Here is a 20,461-nt window from a genome sequence, read left to right on the forward strand (position 1 = left end):
ATATATTTCGTTACTTAGATCTGCTTGTACAAATATCTTGCCATAGCTTTAGACATCGACCTAGGTATTTTTTGCTGGACTTCATAGAAAAGCATATATGTTTTTCCTGTAATATCTAGTAGGAGAACTAATTTGTATGTCCAACAGATGGACATGACTTGGATAACTTCTGCTCGAAGATTCTCTGCTTCATATGTTGAGGGGGTTGAAAACTTCATGAACTTTATCAGAGGTGAGAACGGTGGTCCGAAATCAGATGTGCTCTGCCCGTGTAGCAGTTGTATGAATTCAGTTACAAGACCCCAGTCAACTATGCAAAATCATCTACACTTGTATGGGATGTCGGTCACATATACTAGGTGGGTTCATCATGGTGAAGCTGTGAATGCCAATGTTATTGACTACATGGATGCAGCAGATCACCATCTTGATATGCATCATGCTCAGGTGGAAGAGGAGAAGGAGGTGGTAGTGGAGGAGCCAGTGAGTTTGAACAACATTGAAACAATTCTACGAAATGCTCGTGCATTTTGTGAACTTTCACCTGCAGAAGAAAAATGGTGGGCTCGCATGTTGGAACAATGCAACGTGGCTATCACCCTAGGAAATAAGCTGTCAGTATTCTCAGCTATGGTCACCTTTCTTCAGGTGAAGACATATGAGCGGATGACCAACAAATCATTCGATGCGATGTTGGCTGCTTTCCGCAAATCTTTCCCAGATGCGTCTGAGCTGCCGCACATCTAAAGTAAAATGAAGAATTTCCTTCGTGCAGTTAGAATTGGATATGATATGATCCATGTTTGTAACAATAATTGTGTTTAGTTCCGGAAGGATTATGTCAACTTAAGTGAATGCCCGAAATGCAAATCATCAAGATGGAAAGATGGCGATGTTGTGAAGAGGATTCCTCATAATGTTCTGAGACATTTTCCAATTATACCAAGATTTCAGAGGTTGTTTCATGATGCTGAAACAAGAGAGGATGTACTGTGGCATTCTAGGAACCAGGAGTGCAGAGATGAGAATGTAATGAGCCATCCATCTCATGGTAGTGACTGGAAAAGCTTCAATCACAAACACAAAAAGTTTGCTGCTGGCCCGAAAAATATTAGACTTGGCTTAGCTTCAGATGGATTTAACCCATTTGGCCACTAGAGCGCCACATATAACATGTGGCCAGTGCTTGTTATCCCTTACAACATGCCTCCAAATGTCAGCACCAAAGAATCAAACTACATAATGGCCTTGCTCATCCCAGGTCCAAAAAGTCTTGGAAAGGATTTTGATTTATTCATGGAGCCTCTTGTGGAGGAACTTCAACAGCTATGGAGGGGTGTTCTCACTCGAGACTTATATAGCAGCCCACCAGCTGATTTCTTTCTATGTGCTGTTATAATTTGGTGCATCCATGATTATCCGGCTTTGGGCACTATGTTAGGGAGAACGACACATGGTTACAATGCATGTGTTTGCTATGACAGGAATTCGCTGTCATATGCAATACTTAGCAAGATCTGTTACATTGGACACCATCATTTCCTTGCCAAGGACAAGCCACATCCTAGAAAATACCAAAGACATGTTTTCAATGCAAAGCATGAAAACCGTGATGCGCCAAAGAGGCTCACCGCCGACGAGTTGCAAGTGGAACTAGAGAAGGTCAGGCATATTACACCAGGAAACCATCCTGGTAATGGTAGCGGGAAAAGGAAGCATGGCAGGGTAGAAGAGAGATTATTGTTTACCCGCAGGTCCGCTTTGTGGGACTTGGAGTATTGGAAAGATTTGGATCTGCAGCATAATCTTGATGTGATGCACATCGAGAAAAATATACGTGACAGCATTATCGGCACACTTCTTAATAATGAAGGCAGGACGAAAGATACCTTAAAATCTAGGATTGATTTGACACACCTGGGTATCAGACAGGATTTGCAGGTGCAAGATGAAGGTAAACCACGGGATATGGCACCAGTTGTGTACGTCTTGGACAAGGTAAAACGAAAAGAATTCTGTGAGGTCATGTCACGTGTGAGATTCCCACATGGATTTTCTTCCAACCCTGAAAGGAGAGTCAGTGCAGATGGAAAAAAGATACAAGGGTTCAAAACTCATGACTACCACGTCCTACTTCAAAGAGTTTTACCTGTTATCCTTAGAGGATTGGGCCGCCCTGACTTATACAGAGCAGTTGCAGAGTTGGGACAATTCTTCAGGGAACTCTGCAGTAGAAATATCAGGATAGATGCTTTGGAGCGTCTTAGAGACAAGATACCAACTATCCTATGCGACCTTGAGAAGATATATCCTCCAGCCTTCTTTGATGTGATGGTGCATTTGGTTGTTCATCTACCTGATGAGGCACTACTTAGAGGTCCAGTACAGTATGGCTGGATGTACCCTATTGAAAGGCGGCTAGGCACTTTCAAGGGCTATGTTAGGAACAGAGCTAGACCGAGGGTTCCATTGTAGAGGCCTACATTGCTACAGAAGCGTTGACATTCTGCTCAAAATACATTGAAATAGCTTATCAGCTTAGCAAAGAGGTGGGTGAAGACAATCTCGGGCTCAATGTTTTTGATTATTCTATTTGAGTTACAGGGAAGAGTCGACAAGAGGACAAACCTAAAGATTTGGACAAAATGGTTTGGTATGGGTTGAATAACTGTCCTGAGATACTACCTTATATAAATTAAGTGCTAAGTACTGCAGCTTATACATCGTAATCTACTAAACTTGCAGCACATTCTTATATATTTAGATGTTTGACGTGATCACTATGTTGTGCAGCATCTACAAAAAGGAGTTACTGCCGCGAAATCCAAGAAACATTGACAAACTGGTTATGGAAGGATTTGCGAAATGGTTCAAGAGCCATGTAAGCTTTTGAATTGCACTGTCAGTTTTTTAATATATTGAGTACATAAGATGATCAGCTTGTCTATTTTCTAACCATAGGTTAAGAAGATGCGGGAGGATGGGCAGGCAGTTGATGATGCCCTTTACTCACTAGCAATGGGTCCTGATACTCGGGAAAGACATTATGAATCTTGCGTTGTTGGAGATGTGTGTCGGTGTCAAAACCGGCGGATCTTGGGTAGGGGGTCCCGATCTGTGCGTCTTAGGCTGATGGTAACAGGAAGCAAGGGACACAATGTTTACCCAGGTTCGGGCCCTCTCGATGGAGGTAAAACCCTACTTCCTGCTTGAGTAATATTGAAGATATGAGTAGTACAAGAGTAGATCTACCACGAGATCGTAGAGGCTAAACCCTAAGAGCTAGCCTATGATGGTATGATTGTAATTGTGATCGGCCTTCTAAGGACCATCCTCTCCGGTTTATATAGACACAGGAGAGGGCTAGGGTTTACATGGAGTCGGTTACAAGGAAGGAAATATAATATCCGGATCGACAAGCTTGTCTTCCACACAAAGGAGTGTCCCATCCGGACACAGGCCGGAGTCTTGTGTCTTGTATCTTCGCGCTTCAATAGTCCGGACGATGTATATAGTCTGGCTGTCCGGATACCCCCTAATCCAGGACTCCCTCAGTAGCCGCTGAACCAGGCTTCAATGACGATGAGTCCGGCGCGCAGTCTTGTCTTCAGCATTGCAAGGCGGGTTCCTTCTCCGAATAATCCAAGGTAATTATCGAACACGTAGACCGTGTCCGGATCTGCAAAATGATCTTCACATGCCACCATAGAGAGAATGATACTTCAGCTGACAACTTTTTAGACGATGTGATATGTCCTTACGGTCAGGTTATTATTCAAACCGTTTTCCCACAACCAGCCACAGCATATATTACGAGGTGGTTTCCTTGACACGTCTTGTCAAAGCAGAGATCGTGTCCCCTTATCGCGGGATTCTCATCAATACGGGTATGGATAATCCCACTGTGCCATCAATCGTGGCGCTTGGGAAGCAAGCGATTCTCAACGGGCAAGCGGGGAGGTGCACCACTTTCGTCGCCTCTATAAAGGGATAAAGGACCCTCATTTTCACCCACGCCCTCCTCCTCCTTTGCTCATCCTCACCTCCCCGAGCTCCAGCGCCCTAGTCCAAGTCTTCTCCGCACAGCTAAACATGTTCGGAGTAGGAGGCAAGTGGGTGGCCTCCACCGTGAAGGAGAAGCACATTGCGAATCTTCGGGCGGCCGGATACTTGGCCGCAGACATAGCGCACCGGCTACCAGACGATGGGCGGGTCATTCCAACTCCAGGACCCCATGAGAGGGTCGTGTTTCTCGCCCACTTCATCCGTGGACTGGGGTTTCCACTTCACCCCTTCGTCCGCGGGCTCATGTTCTACTACGAGCTAGATTTCCATGATCTAGCCCTGAATTTCGTCCTCAACATCTCGGCGTTCATCGTCGTATGTGAGGCCTTCCTCCGCATCAAGCCTCATTTCGGCTTGTGGTTGCAAATCTTCTGCGTGAAGCCGAAGATCGTGAGCGGCCAGCAAGTGGAGTGCGGAGGAGCCATGGTGGGCAAGATGCCTAACGTCACCTGGCTTGACGGCTCCTTTGCGCAAACCATGAAGGGGTGGCAGTCGGGGTGGTTCTACATCACCGAGCCGCGCAACGCCAACTGGGCGGCGGCCCCTGAGTTACGATCCGGAACCCCCATGCGGCTCACCTCCTGGGAACAGAAGGGCCTGTCATGGGGCGAATCTACAGAGCTGACCGGACTCAAAAACTGCATCAAGGGCATGAAGGAAAAAAACATCAAGCTTGTCAACGTGATCCAGGTCATGCTCGTTCGCCGAATTCTGCCATGCCAAAGGCAGGCATTCAATCTGTGGGAGTTCGTCCCGGCCGAACACCAAACGCTTTAGAGGCTCTACGGCATGAAGCACAAAAATGTGTGGAAGGCATTGTTCAAGGCCTCCGAAGTACCTCCTCACATATCCGAGGACCGTGGGCTCCATGCCGCATGGCCTCCTAGCCAGGTGAGTTCTCAGGCTGCCATTGGATTCGGTTCTTCCCAATATACACATGGGGAGCCTTAAGTAATTGTGCATATGTGTTCAGGATTATGTGGAGACAGCGGAGCAGATTGACTGTCCGGCTCCACTGCCAGAAAGCCCAGCTAATGCTCTCCTGACAGAGATGCTGGTCCCGGCGCCCTACAAGTGGCCGGAGAAGAAGGCCGATAAGAAGGCCCCGGGGATCCGAAAGGGTCTCCGACGTAAGGTTGCGCCAGAAGCCTCGTCCGAAGACGATGAGGCACACTCCTCCCCCGAAGGGGAAGAAGAAGAGGAGGCCGCCCCATCCGGAAAGGACGAGGGGCCTGAGAGGGCGGACCAGGGGGCCAGGAGAGACCCCCGGCGCAAGGCCGTCATACCCTCGTCGGAGGCAGATTCCTCCCGTAGAGGCGGGGGAAACAAGAAGAAACTCCACCTCCCCGTATTGGGGGGAGAAAAAGAGGAAGGCCGCCCCGGAGGGGGGGCTGGGACGTCCAAGAAGGGAAAGGTGTCCCTTTCGGACTACTCCACCACCGCCGCCGATAGCGAGGAGGGGTGGCTGCCCAGGAAGAAGCCCCTAGTGCGATCGTAAGTATCCGCACTCCATCATAATTTTGCTTCATAGTTTTGTTATAACGCCGAACTTGTATGCAGTCCGGCCAGGGTCCATCCCGAGGTGTCATCTTCGGACGGGTCCTTGAGTGATTCGGCAATGAACTCACTTCTGACGGCCACTACTCCTCAGCCTGCGGATGACACGGAGGTGTTGTCCCAAAGGCTCCCAGAGCGGGGGGTGGATCTAGAGGCGCCCCAAGGCGGCATTCCAAACGTCGGACACGCAGGGTTCAAGATCCCCGCGGATCGTGTTGATGAGAGCCGCAGTAAGCTGGGCTCTCGGCTGAACACTGTTCTGGGACCTCCCGTGGTTACTGACTCAGGCGGACAGCCCCTCGTTAAGGAGGGTGAGCCATCCGTGCCGAGGACTTCCGCTACGCCCGAGGCACCGAATTGTCTGCTGGAAGCGCTTCGGGGCGCTTCCATGGATGAAGAGCACCGTACTCTTATGAGTGCGGTGATTCAGAAGGTTTCGTCCGCCAAGAGCGGACTAACCGAAGCCTGCACCAGCCTCCTGACAGGCTTTGAGGTAAGTAATAAAAATGTGTGAAATTACCACCCGATAGGTAGTAGCCCCTGATACTCTGTTTGGTGTTCAGAAGGAAAAACCAAACGGAGGGTCAATTATAATCCGCAGGAGTCTAACAATAAGTTTGAATGTGAATAAGTAGGTTGTGCTGCTTGCCGCTGTGGTCCGTATGACCGAGATAGCCGGACTAAAACAGGACCTAGAGCAGGCGCAGGGAGAGCTCGACCTCACGAGGAGGCAGCTCGAAAAGAACAAAGGTGAGTGATTTCCCGTTGTCATATAATGAAGGATAGATAAAATTGGTTATTCTAACAACGAAGCGTCATGATTTTGTAACAGAGGCCACCACCGAAGTGGCGTCTCTGAAAAAAGTGTTGTCCGAGGTCGAACACAAGGCAGCCTTGGAACACAAGGAGCGCGGGAAGCAAGAAGCCCGAGTGGGCGAGGTACAAGAAGAGCTCCAGGAGCTCGGCAAAAAGTTCGAGTCCATGGAGCATGAGCTTAAGGCGAAAGAGGCCGAGCTTGCGAAGGCCCTTGCAAGTATAAAAGACGCCAAGGCCGAAGCCGAGAAGGCACAGCAGGAAATCCAGGAGGCCAAAAAGATAACGGCGGGTAAGAAATTCTTTATGCAAAGCAAACATGTGGAGGAGGCGTTTCTTTTACTTACCCGAGTCCGGAGCTCTCCAGGGGCATTCGCAGATCTGCCGTGCAGCGTATCAGATGCCGCGGAGTTCTACCATTCTCAGGAGGGTAGCTCAACGGAGAAGTTGTTCTGGTCCCAGTATGCTGGGGCCGAACATCCAACGCCTCTGAGTGACCAACTGAAGCAGTTGGTCAAACTCCACAGGGCGGCCGAAGTGGCTATGAAGGATTTCATAGTCCGGATGTGGCCTGGTGAGCCCCTGTCCACCAGCTACTTTGGCCTGATCAAGCGGATGGTAAATGTCTGTCCGCGACTGGAAGTCATCAAGCGATCTGTTTGCATTGAGGGTGCCCGTCGGGCCTTTGCCCGTGCGAAGGTGCATTGGGGCAAGCTGGATGCGGAGAAGCTGGTGAAGGACGGGCCGCCGGAGGGCAAGGCGCATCGCTATCCGGAGAAGTATTATGATGGCGTTATGAAGGGCGCTCGCCTCGTGGCCGATGAATGTACCAAGGACATAATTTTAAAATGAATTCACTTCTGTCATGTTTGTAATTTAAAGACGAAGTTACTTGCGCTATGTAGCGCTTTTGTTATTTAAAATATTACCTTTTGTGCGGTTGTTTATAAAATTCTGAAAGTAGGCCAGTCGTCGGCTTCCGCCCCCTTGTAACTAGTACTGGGGTGTTCGTGGAAAACCCGAACACTCTTTATCCAAATGTTTGGTCCCTTAAGGAGGTGTCCGGTGCAGCGAACAAGGCAATTGGACTATGCGGCTTTATAACCTTCACTTAGCCATGGAAGTCTACAATTTTAAATTTCGGCGAAGCCCCTAGAATCTGGAAGACCGAATTGGGGCGCTATATACGCCTAAATCGGACGAAGCCAAATTATCGCCTAAAGCGAATTTTTTTAAGGATTTTAAGACCTCTCGAACAGCGACCAGCTCTCGCCACATCATGCCAGTCAATTTTCGGCTTTCTCTACTGAGGTGCTCGTCCGGAAGAACCGGGACACAATCGCAGTAGTTCTCCCTGCGCTACCTTAGTCGATATAACGGAACGTAAGGCACCAAAACAAGGGAGTCGGGCTATCCCAACTGTAGACCCAAGACATGATTCAGAGCTGATGCATATAATGCTATAAGTTCGGGGTGCCGCACTATTGAAAGTGTTCGGACTTGTCTTGCCGTATTATGGGGCGCCATAAGAAGCCCCTAGCAAACTCAACGTACCAAAGTGTACAGATGTAATATCAAATAGACATTTGTAAGAGAAAGTGCTCAAAGAATAATAAGCTGACGCTATATATGATCTCCCATTGATGAATAATACGTTTAAGCGCATATTTACAATGAATGCATTAAGCGGAGATAAATTGGATTATTTGAAATACCCTATCCAGGGGCAGGCTACGTACAGATAGATAAAGCAGGTATAACGATCGTAAATAGATTCCACCTGGGTATTTCCTTCTGTGCGCAAAGCCTGTTGCCTCCTTGGTTTTCTCTCCTATGTAAGTCCGACAATCCGGCTCTTCTGGAGTTGGCGCGAAGCACAAAGACACCGAACACAAAGACATGTGCAGGGAGAAAGGTTTCCCTGGACGCAGCATCGTTGTTGATGAAGAGGTGAGCCATTGATCCTTCTGTCAATGATACAGCGGAGCTCTCAACGAAAGCACCAATGTCGGTGTCAAAACCGGCAGATCTCGGGTAGGGGGGCCCAAGCTGTATGTCTGAGGACCGAAGGTAACTGTGAACAAAGGACACAGTGCTTACCCAGGTTCGGGCCCTCTTAATGGAGGTAAAACCCTACTCCTGCTTGATTATATTCGAGGGTATAGGGGTTACAAGAGTTGATCTACCACGAGATTGAGTTGGCTAACCCTAAGTTGGCTAGCCTAGCAATGTTGTGATCCTGCCTCCGATCTACTCTCCAATTTATATAGACACCGGAAGGGCTTAGGGTTGTACAAAAGTTGGTTTTACATAAAGGAATAACATATCCGGACACCTATACTTTCCATCCACGCATACGGGAGTCCCTACCGGACACGAGAGGTGATCTTCTGTCTTGTATTTCGATGGCCCATCAGTCCGACCCACATCCAATAGACCGGACGCTCGAGGACCCCCTAGTCCAGGACTCCCACAGTCCCCACATGGGCCCCCTCACTTACTTCTTCTTCCCACATCACTCCATCCATCAAGAAAAAAAATCACTATCACTCTCTCTCTCTCTCGTGTACTTGCTCCCAAAACCGTGGATTTTGATCTCTTTGCTCGAAGCTCCGTTTCCAAAACTGTTTCGGTGATTTGTTGCTTGGTATGTGACTCCTCCATGTGTCCAATTAGTTTTTGTTTTAGTGGTTTGTATTTAGAATAATTAGATACTCTTGGTGCTCCTCTAAATGAGCTTACATGTTGAATTCTTAGAGTTCTAGGTAGTTTGAATACTTGATATTGCCTCTATACATCCCTATGAGTAGTTGCTATCATTTTTGTGAAGTTTTGTTGACAAAAATTTTGTGGACTAAAATTTCAAAATTTTGTTCATAGAAAAAAATGAGTTTCTTTAGGAAGTTTACTTCCAGGAAGAACTGCAAGGGGGTTATTGGGGAGTCATCTGACAATGATCTCCATACCCCGAGGTTGGCGGAGCTATGACCGTGCGAGTGGCCGCATAATCCGTTCGTCGAAGGGGCTGGAATCCTCCAAGAGTTCACCCAATATGCTGCTAATGCCGGCCTCACCGACTTCATCACAACTGAATGCAAATAGTATCATCTCCTCACAAACTCCTTTGTGCAAAACTTTCATTTTCATTCTAGGAATAATCCCCCTAAGGTGCAGTTTGATTTATATGCTAAAACCCGCCACATACCACTTACTGAATTTTGTAACATATGCATGCTTCCTTCTGATGAGGATTTGGTAGAGCCTATGCCCTCAGAGTTTGAGGGTTTTCACTATACTCTGACAGTGGGAGATGAGAGATGAGTATCAAGCACCACCGCTGTTAGCTTGTAGTTTCCTGCCGTGCATTATTTTGTTATATTTATTGCAAAGTGCTTGCTAGCGAGAGAGAAGGTGGGTGCACTTAGCGCCCCAGACTTTGCTGTTTTGCGTCGCGCACTTTATGGCAACAACACTTATAACTTGGGAACTATTGTGGCATGTCGCCTTCACCTTAACATATCCAAGGGTAAAATACATGGGTGCATTTACGCTACTCACTTGGTGACTCACTTTAATGTACAGATACACCAGCATGATCATCCTCTGCCCAAACTTACTTAGATAGAGCAGCTATGGAGGACCACCATTTTATTGCTGCTAATTACCCTAATATTGATATGCCTTACAACTTAGTTTTCAGTGTGCATACTCGTGACATTATTCCCTTGCCTGCACCTGCTTTGTTTGATCATGTTGCCAGGGGCAGATACATGATTATGCTTGAGGACATTCTCGCTTACCAGAACAACCTAGCTACAGCACAGGAGGAGCCTTAGCAGTGGGACCCTATGGTGCCTGCTCCCAGCAATTCAACATTGGACCTCACGGCTTCTTCGAGTGGCCCTAGACCAAGTTAGGACAAAAGCCTAAGCTTGGGGGAGTATGTATTACCGCTGACATTACATTCATGTTCACACATTTTATTCCAGTTGTCGGTGTCCACACTTTTTCATTGTATCATCAATGTTTAATTTACTTTCCCGCTTTCTTCTTATGTGTTTGAAAAACTTTGAGAAAATCCAAAAATATGTTTCTTGCTTCTTTTTTATTTTTCGTCCTAGTTTAAATTGTTGTAGGACTAAAAAGAAAACCCAAAAAGATTTCCCTGTTCTTCTTTACTTGTTGGGAGCTTTCCTATGTAAATAGTTTTTCTCGTTTTTGCTTTTTCCTTTTTCATTTGCTTGTTTACAAAAAAACAAAAACTCCAAAAATATTTTAGTGTGTTTCTCTAAATTTCTTTTCTTTTTATTGAGTCACACCGAGGAGAAGACCACGATGAAAATGTTGAGTGGCTCTCATTTGCATTATTGATCTAATAAAGAGTCCATATTACCTTCTCTTCTCCTCTTGAATAAAATGTTTGCAGATTCCAGCTTAGTCCACGGCACTCTTGCACTATTATTATTTTCAAATCATTCGGTCGTGCAAGTGAAAGGCAATAATGACGATATTAGATGAACTTGTCGTGGCAGAGAGAAACGAGTATGAACTCGACTTGTTCTGTTTTTGTAAATATGTTTAACCTAGTATCCATGATTCAGCCTATTATGATCAAACATGTTTGCAATGACAATTAGAGATTATAGTTTCTCATGACATGCATAAGTATCTAGGAGTGAATAATGACTTATCTTGGATATCAACATTGCATTAAAATGATTGTGATGTAGTATGATGATATGGTATCCTCCTCTGAATGTTAGAGTGGCTTGACTTGGCACATGTCCATGCATATAGTTGAATCAAAATCAACATAGCCTCTATTATATTTATGTCCATGGTGTTCATATCCTACTCATGCTAATATCCAATGTTACTTATGCAAAATACATGTTCATGACCGTTGTTGCGCTCTAGATGGCCGCTTCTCAACCTATTTGCTAGCCTTCGTCTATACTAAGTGGGAACTCTGCTTGTACATCAAAACCTGAAACCCAAGTTATTACAGATGAGTCCACCGTACCTACCTATATGCGGTATTACCTTGTCGTCCTAAGTAAATTTGCATGTGCCATCTCTAAAAACTTCAAATAAATATCCTTTTTGTGTGCCAGGATCGTTCATGGAACGACAGGAGGTAGTCGGTATCTTCCATGCTAAGCGGGTTATTCTCGGATCGAGTGTTTATTCACTCGCCATCGCATGAGAAAATGGCGGTAATAGGGATGCCCAGTCCCAAACTACAAAAAGAAAATAGCTTACAAATAATCAAACAAAAACTCCCAATGGAGTCATAACCTTTACTTTTCCGCTTGGGAACCGCCACTAGCGTGTTTAGCATGGAAGATATTGATAACTGATGGTCGTGAAGTAAATGATAAGGGTGCATGTATCAAAATTTCATTTACCTCTGTTTTAAAAACTTGAGCTCTAGCACCTTTGCAAATCATTGCTTCCCTCTACGAAGGGACTATCTATTTACTTTTATGTTGTGTCATCACCTTCTCAAATAAGAGCCAGAACCTGAGAGCACTGCTATCATGTTGATGCATTGTGTGTACCTAATGTTGGGTGCATCATGACTGGATCTTTTCTACCATGAATTACAATATTTAGTCGCTGCTTGAACTTTGGGGGTGCTCTGCATTTATGTTTTGCGGTCTCGGAAAGGGTTAGCGAGATACCACTATTGTCATATTGTATCATGGTTGTTTTGACAACATGTTGCTGTTTGAGATGTTTTATTATTGCTCTCTAGTTGATTATGTCATTGATATGAGTTAATATAATTTTTAAGAGTTATTGTCAACATGGTTAGTTATAATCTTTGCTGAAAACCTGGGTGATGTTTAAGCTTATTTATGAAACAAGAGCAAAATAGTTCGTAAAAGTTTTTCTTTTTCACTTTCAGTTTATCAACTGAATTGCTTGAGGACAAGCAAAGTTTTAAGCTTGTGGGAGTTGATACGTCTCCGTCGTATCTACCTTTCCTAACGCTTTTGCTCTTGTTTTGGACTCTAATTTGCATGATTTGAACGAACCTAACCCCGGACTAACGCTGTTTTCAGCTGAACTACCATTGTGTTGTTTTTGTGCAGAAATAAAAGTTCTCGGAATGGAACGAAACTTTGCTAGGATTTTTATAGCAATAAAGAGAATTTCTGGAGCCAAGAGCCACCTGAGGGGGGCACCTAGGTGGGCACAACCCACCAGGGCGCACCTGCCCCCCCCCCCCCCAGGCGTGCCCCAGTGGGTTGTCCCCACCTAGTAGCCCCGATGACCCTGAAACCAACGCTATAAAATCACATTATTCCAGAAAAAATCAGGGAGAAATAATTATCATGTTTCACGAGATGGAGCCATCGCCGTCTCCTGTTCTTCATCGGGAGGCCAGATCTGGAGTTCATTTGGGGCTCCGGAGAGGGGGATCTTCAATCTTCGTCATCACCAACCCTTCTCCATCGTTGATTCCATGATGCTCCCCACCGGGAGTGAGTAATTCCTTCGCAGGCTCGCTGGTCGGTGAGGAGTTGGATGATATTCATCATGTAATCGAGTTAGTTTTGTTAGGGCCTGATCCCTAGTATCCAGTATGTTCTGAGATTGATGTTGCTATGACTTTGCCATGCTTAATGCTTGTCACTTTGGACCCGGATGCCATGATTTCATATCTGAACCGTTTATGTTATCACCATTATATCCGTGTTCTAGATCCAATCTTGCAAGTTATAGTCACCTACTACGTGTTATGATCCGGCAACCCCGGAGTGACAACAGTCAGGACCACTCCTGGTGATGACCGTAATTTGAGAAGTTCATGTATTCACTGTGTGCTAATGCTTTGTTCCGGTTCTCTATTAAAAGGATGCCTTAATATCCCTTAGTTTCCAATAGGACCCTGCTGCCACGGGAGGGTAGGACAAAAGATGCCATGCAAGTTCTTTCCATAAACACGTATGACAATTTACGAAATAGATGCCTACATTATATTTATGAACTGGAGCTAGTGTCGTATTGCCCTAGGTTATAACTATCTCATGATGAATATCATCCAACGAGTCATCGATCCAATGCCTATGAATTTATCTTATATTGTTCTTGCTAAGTTACTATTTGCTACTGCTATCGTTATGCTACAAAATCACTATTATCACGGTTACCGTTACTATTGTTGTTGCTACCATTATCAAAACTATCATACTACTTTGCTACTAATCACTTTGCTGCAGATAAAATTCAACCTCTCACAAATGCTTCGCTCTCAGGTGGATTTTGAGAGTCTGACAGTTCCTTTCACACCAAGGGAGATTGATGACGTGATTAAAGAGATGCCACCTGATCGTGCACCAGGTTCGGATGGGTTCAATGGTGCATTAATGAAAGCATGTTGGCCAATCATTAAACATGACTTCTACCGTCTGTGCGATGACTTTCACAAAGGCAACTTCAACCTTGAAAGCCTCAACTACGGATTTATCACTTTGATCCCCAAGAAACGTGCTCCTAAGATGGTCAATGATTTTAGACCTATTACATTGCTCAACTGTTGTCTCAAGTTAATCACCAAACTATTGGCTAATCGGCTTCAAAAGATCATCTTAAAGATTGTGCATCGTAACCAGTATGGTTTTCTTAAAGGGCGTTCTATCAATGATTGCCTTGCATGGGCTTTCGAATACATTCACCAATGCCAAGCCTCTAAGCGACCGATCATCCTTCTCAAACTGGATTTCGCTAAGGCTTTTGACATAGTGCAACACTCAGCCATCATCAAGATCATGCGGAGTATGGGGTTTAACGAGAAATGGATTGATTGGTTCACATGCATCTCTTCTTCTGGAAAATCTTCTGTCCTGCTCAACGGCGTCCCTGGTAAAAACTTCTGGTGCAAATGTGGGGTGAGACAAGGTGACCCCCTGTCCCCATTAATCTTTGTCCTTGCTGCAGATTTGCTACAAACTGCTATCAATGAGGCTCTCAATAACAACTTACTACAACTTCCTATACCTGCCTCTCGAGATAAAAACTTCCCGGTCATGCAGTATGCCAACGACACGATCATTGTGATGCTGGCTTGTCGGGAACAAGCTACTCGCATGAAAAAATCCTTGAAGACTACGCTAATTCGGTGGGTCTGCACATCAACTTCAATAAGTCCAAATTGATCCCGATCAACACTCCTGAGGATACATATAGCAAAATTGCAACCATCTTTGGCTGTGCATGCGCTCAAATGTCGTTCACATACCTTGGGTTACCGCTTGGCACCACTAAACCGATTGTCTGTGATCTTACTCCCTAGATTTGCAAAGCTGAAGGCAGCATCACAGCGGCCATGTCGTTGATGTCGTACGCAGGCAAGTTGGCACTTATGAACTCCTTGGTCACATCCCTACCTATTTACCCGATGGGCACCCTTAGACTTCCACCCAAAATAATTGAGCAATTTGATAAAATCATACGCCACGGGTTATGGATCAAGAAAACTGATGAGGAAGAGAAATGCAACTCCCTCGCTGCCTGCGACATGATTTGCAGACCAAAAAAGAATGGTGTCCTTGGGGTGCTCAACCTAAAAGTTCAGAATGATGCGATGCTTATTAAGCTGCTCCACAAATTCTTCAACAAACTTGATGTCCCTTGGGTGCACCTGCTATGGGACTCCTACTACTCCACCACTGTCCCCCATGCAGCAGCACCCTGTGGTTCCTTCTGGTGGCGGGAACTCATCAAACTTATGCCAGTTTACAGGGGGGTCGCGAAGGTTAATGTTGGTTCTGGTACTTCAGCCCTTTTCTGGAAAGATGACTGGGGTGAGGGCATTATTGCTGATATTTACCCACGAGCTTTCTCATATACCACCCTAGAAGATGCCTCGATCAACCAGTTCCTCGCCATTACCAATGTGGATCAAGGTTTTCACTTGCCCCTCTCGATCCAGGCACACGATGAACTGAGGGCGCAACAGCAGCATGTGAGACCCCTTGAGTTGACAGACACAAAAGACACCTGGACTTGCATATGGGGAGCAGCTGAATTCAAGACCTCTGCGTACTATGCTTTCTTCTTCAGAGAGGTGATTATGCATGAAGCTTTCAAATGGCTATGGAAGGCTCGGAGTATTCCCAAGCTCAAAGTCTTTGGATGGTTCCTGCTGTCTGATCATCTAAACACAAGGAACATGCTCAAGAGGCGGCATTATAATATTGGCAACAACTATGATTGCTTGCTTTGTGAACAACACATTGAAGAAACTTTGGAACACCTCTTCTTCAGATGCACATTCAGTGTGACATGCTGGAACGAGCTTAATATTTCATGGCCTGCTCTTGGAAACAGACTGGACCTGATGTTGCACCTCAAAACCTTGCATCAGAGAGCCATGATTATGGACATCTTCTTAGTGGCTGCTTGGAGCCTTTGGAAAGAAAGAAACAATAACTATTTTTGTCAAGTAGCACCATCAGTTTCATCCTGGAGGATTAGATTCAAGAAGGACTTTGCTGATATTAGACATAGAGTCCCTGATCACAAAAAACAGGTAGTTACTTCCGGGTTGACTCAATACCATAATTCACTAGCATTACTTACCCCCCTGCATGGGGGTGCTTGCTGGCCTTTGTGCATATGTAAGATGTAACACATTGTACCATATTTTACCCATGGTAATATACTAAGCAGTAGGAGCCTTTCCTACTGTCGAACCCCTGAAAAAAAATTGTTGCTGATAATTAATCTCCAGGTGTGGTTGAATTGACAACTCAGCTGCTAATACCTTCAAATATTCTTTGGCTCTCCTTGTGTCAAATCTATAAATTTGGGTTGAATAATCTACCCTCGAAAACTGTTGCAACCCCCTATACTTGTGGGCTATCAGGTTCCTGATCACATATCCGGAATTGCCAATTACCTTGGGAAGATTGAAGAAAGTACATATGCGGTTCATTTTTTACCAGATCAAGGCAAAGCAGGTTGGAAGGGCAAACTGATGAACACTACTGGCATAAGAGCCATTGTCCGATTAGTGCTCTCCGACATACCCATCTTCATGATGATGGCCATTCAGGCAACACCTGGTATTCTAAAGGACATTGATAAGAGATCTACAGAAAATTTCTATGGACTCGGGAGGAAAGTGCAAAGTAAACTGGCGTTCGGTATGCTTGCCACTTGATCTTGAAGGGATCGATATACATGATATCGAGAAATTTGCTAGAGCACTTCTCCTTCGTTGGCTATGGATGTCCTGGACAGAGCCAAATAGGCCATGGGTTGGATCTTCTCCCCCCTGCGATGAGCGAGGTCGTGACCTCTCTGTCGCTACCACCATGGTGACGATCATCGATGGGGAAACGACCAAGTTATGGGGATCCACCTGGTTGGGAACTACACTGATGCGCTCTGTTGCACCATCATTGTTCTTCTCTCCAGGTTCAAGACAGGATTAGTCAAGGATGCACTGCATGACAACAAATGGATCTAGGGCATCAAACGACCACCCCTTTCTGACGCAAACATCACAGAATTCCGCCGCCTTTGGAACCTAATCAGAGGAGCCAATGTCATCCTCCACCCTAAAGTTCTAGATAGTATTATCCGAAAAACGTCGACCTCAGGTTGCTATTCTGCTGTTGTTGCCTATAGGCTCCAATTTGCTGGTAGGATAGACTCAAATTTCAACAATATGTCTTGGTGCGTCTGGGCACCACCCCAATGCAAATTCTTCGTCTGGCTTCTCATGTTGGATAGATTGTGTTGTGCTGACAGACTACAACATCGAGGGTGGCCAAATCACTACTTTTGCCCACTGCGTATACGCAACTTCGAGACCTCAATGCATCTTTTATGACAATGCCCTAAAGCCCGGAGAATTTGTCGTATGGTCTCTGCCTAGTCTGGCTGCACTGCGTTTGATCATGTGGCATGGCCTGATGAGGAAAGCTCGGCGGAATACTGGCTTGCGATCGTCTCGGCTGCTCCTGGCGAGCACAAGAAAGGGATAAAAGATATGTTGATCCTTATCTTGTGGGAAATATGGTTGGAGAGAAACAACTGTGTTCAACAAAAAGATTGCAATCCCGGCTGTCACAGTACAAGCCATGAGACGAGCAATTGACTTGTGGAGACTGTCAGTAGTGAAATGTATGCCGCCCCCTTCGGGGACCCCCTCCCCCCTTGAGAGATCGATCCTTACTTGATCCCCACTCTTTTTTCATTTTTCTCTGATCTTTCATCCTTGTAGCCACTTCAGTGGCCATTGCTACCTGGCTATGGCTATGATAATGCATAGCCAGCAATCGTTGGTTTCCTTAAAAAGATCTTAACGAGCCAACACCGATACAACTTGCGAACCAACCTGTGGTTGGATGGTTAGAGGTACAATGGTATCCTCAGCCCATCAAGGTTCAAATCCTGGTGTTCGCACTATTCCTGATTTTATTTCAGGATTTACGGTGATGCGCTTTTAGTTGGAGGAGACGTTCCCGCCGATGATGAGGCGCCTACTGTGACTTTGTAAATCTCACGATGATATGTCGGCTCAGTATATTGAAGGTGCTCATAGGGTGAATGTATGCACGTTTGAAGCGCTTTGCGTCTGTACTGTGTTTAAGAAAAACACCTAAGCCAACTCAACGACCATCATAACATATACTACTCCAGAAAACAGATAAATCTTGTGTCCGGTATGCCCTATTCACTCATATAGGTTTTGACCGATCCTTCTGCCATGTCCCCGCAGAAAATTAGTAAATTAGTTTACCGTTCTCTTAACGAACTTTTCCGTTCCCTTTGCCATTTCTGCGGAGGAGATCATAACGTGTCACCATCAACAGAGAAGCAGAGCATAGGGAATCAGAACAGAGCCGGGGGGAGAGAGGCAGGGCACGCACGCACCTTCGCGGCGCACAACAGCAGAATATACTACTCCTACTAGCGCAGAGAACGGGCAGGCAGGCAGGCAGAGAGTCAACGGCCCAAGGAGGCGAGGAACGGTCGCTGCTCTGCTCCTGGATTCTTGCTAACAGAACCGGTAAACTACAATAAACAGCCCTCCCCTGCTTCGCCTCCCCGTCACCGTCACCCTCACCCATCCGTTGCGCATTTCCAATCCCCCTCGCAATCACATTCCCGAATTAACGGCCCCTCCTCCCACCCCCCTACGCGCTTCCCGTCGCGCCTCCCCCCTAAAAATAGGCAGATCTCGCGCCGGGGGGCGACGCGCCGGCCTCCTCCTCCTCCTCCCCGCTTCATCCACCGCAGCTCCTCTCCTCGCCGCCGGTTGATCCGACGACGCCGATCAATCCAGCCGGCATTCATCTTCACCTTCTCCTCCGCGGTTAACTCGATCTGCGCCGCGCAAGTCTCGTTCCGCTTTTGTTTGATTGCGATCTATCCTCTCCCCGTCCCCGTGGCGTCGTTTTCGTCTCACCCCTGCCCGCCCACCCGCACCCGCGCGGTTGATTCTTTGTTGTTTGTTCCCATCTGAGAGCGGGCGAGCTTGCGTCCATCGGCGGGAGGTGGGTGGATAGATAGATACAGAGGCGGCCGAGGATCGCCATTACGGTCCAAGCCGATTGGGCGTCACGCGCCCGGCTTTAAATCCTGCCCCCCGCTATCCATCCCATCCCATGGGCGGACACAGGGTCGATCCAGGCCACCTCCTCCTCCTCTCGGGGCTCCGGGCGTAGACGCATTCTTCGCTGCGATCCAGCGGAAAGGGGGGGAGATCGATCGGTCCACCGATCGATCCGTCGGCCGGGAAGATGAACTCCCTCACGGCCACCGGCAGCAGCAGCGGCGCCGGCAGCAGCGGCGGGGGCGGCGGCGGCGAGATGAGGGCGGCCGACGGCGAGGGGTACCTGCGGGCCGACGGATTCGACCTCGTCAACCTCGACATGCAGCTGGAGAAGACGCGCTCCAGGGTCTGGCTGGATCAGCAGCGGGGCGCCTCGCCCGCGCAGCCCGGGGAGCTCCTCGAGTGGGAGATCGACCTCGCCAAGCTCGACATCCAGAACCAGGTCGCCAGCGGCACCTTCGGCGTCGTCTACCGCGGCACCTACGACGGCAACGACGTGGCAGGTGAAAAATCAAACACGCTCCCCTCGATCGCCTCTATTATGTAATCATGTATCTGTTCTACTACTCTGTTTCGCCTGATTGCCATCTGATCCATAAGATTTGGCATCCGGGTTGTGCTTGGTTTGCAGCCCCTGCTCCACAAGCCTTCTCGCCCTCAAAAAATAGAACAGAAAAAGTAAATTCCCGAGCTAATGATTGTTTATTGTGGTCAAATCATTGATTTGCCCATTTCACGTTGCCTATCTCTTCCCAGCCAATTGAGGCAACTAGTTCATGGTAAAAGTTATCAAACCTTGGCAAGTATTGACATTGCAAATCTTGACTTGCCCATATCCAAAAAAGAAAAAGAAACATTGGGGCTGAAACCAATACACACTTAATACTCCCATGTTCTCAACAATACTGGGGCCGCACTCACAATTGATTATTATGAAATTGTAAGGATGTTTTTATGATAAATCTAGTGATACGCTTGTCCAAATAAGGTTGCATAGGTCAATGTTTGAAATTAAGGAAGTTCTATTGAACGTGTTTTAAGACGTACGGAATGTAGTGTTAGATAGGTTAACATTTTGAGTTGGTGTGGCAGCAATTGGTAGAAGAGAGATTGATGGCTTCTCGTGGTAATTCCTTGCGGTACCTTGTTATCGCTATTGGTGGAGGGGGGCGCAGACGGTGACAGGGGAAGCATGTCGGCATACTAGGAACATGGTTGGGTGCCAATTTTGTCGAAGTGAAGGTAGCAGCCTTTCTGTACGTAGGGGGCGGAGAAGGTGACGGGGAAGCATGTCAGTATACTGGGAACAAGATTGGGTGCCAGTTTTGTCATTGTGAAGGTAGTAGCCATTGTGGAGGGGGCGGACAAGGTGACGGGCATGTCGGTAGTAGGAACATGGTTGGGTGCCAGTTTTGTCGTTGTGAAGGTAGTAGCCTTTGTGGAGGGGGC

The 20,461-nt window shown here is 46.7% G+C and overlaps 1 protein-coding gene across 1 annotated transcript in view; it reads left to right on the top strand.

The window, feature by feature from the left end:
* The first annotated feature begins 18,564 nt into the window (after window positions 1-18,564).
* The window catches only part of LOC119311789 (serine/threonine-protein kinase STY13-like), a 4,793-nt gene continuing 2,896 nt past the window's right edge, over window positions 18,565-20,461 (top strand). Inside the window, exon 1 of the mRNA XM_037587491.1 lies at window positions 18,565-19,515. Within this exon, the coding sequence (XP_037443388.1) occupies window positions 19,200-19,515 (316 nt within the window). The 5' untranslated portion in view covers window positions 18,565-19,199. The remainder of the gene's footprint in view (window positions 19,516-20,461) is intronic.

Source organism: Triticum dicoccoides, chromosome 5B (assembly GCF_002162155.2).
Source record: "Triticum dicoccoides isolate Atlit2015 ecotype Zavitan chromosome 5B, WEW_v2.0, whole genome shotgun sequence".
NCBI classification, from domain to species: Eukaryota; Viridiplantae; Streptophyta; class Magnoliopsida; order Poales; family Poaceae; genus Triticum; species Triticum dicoccoides.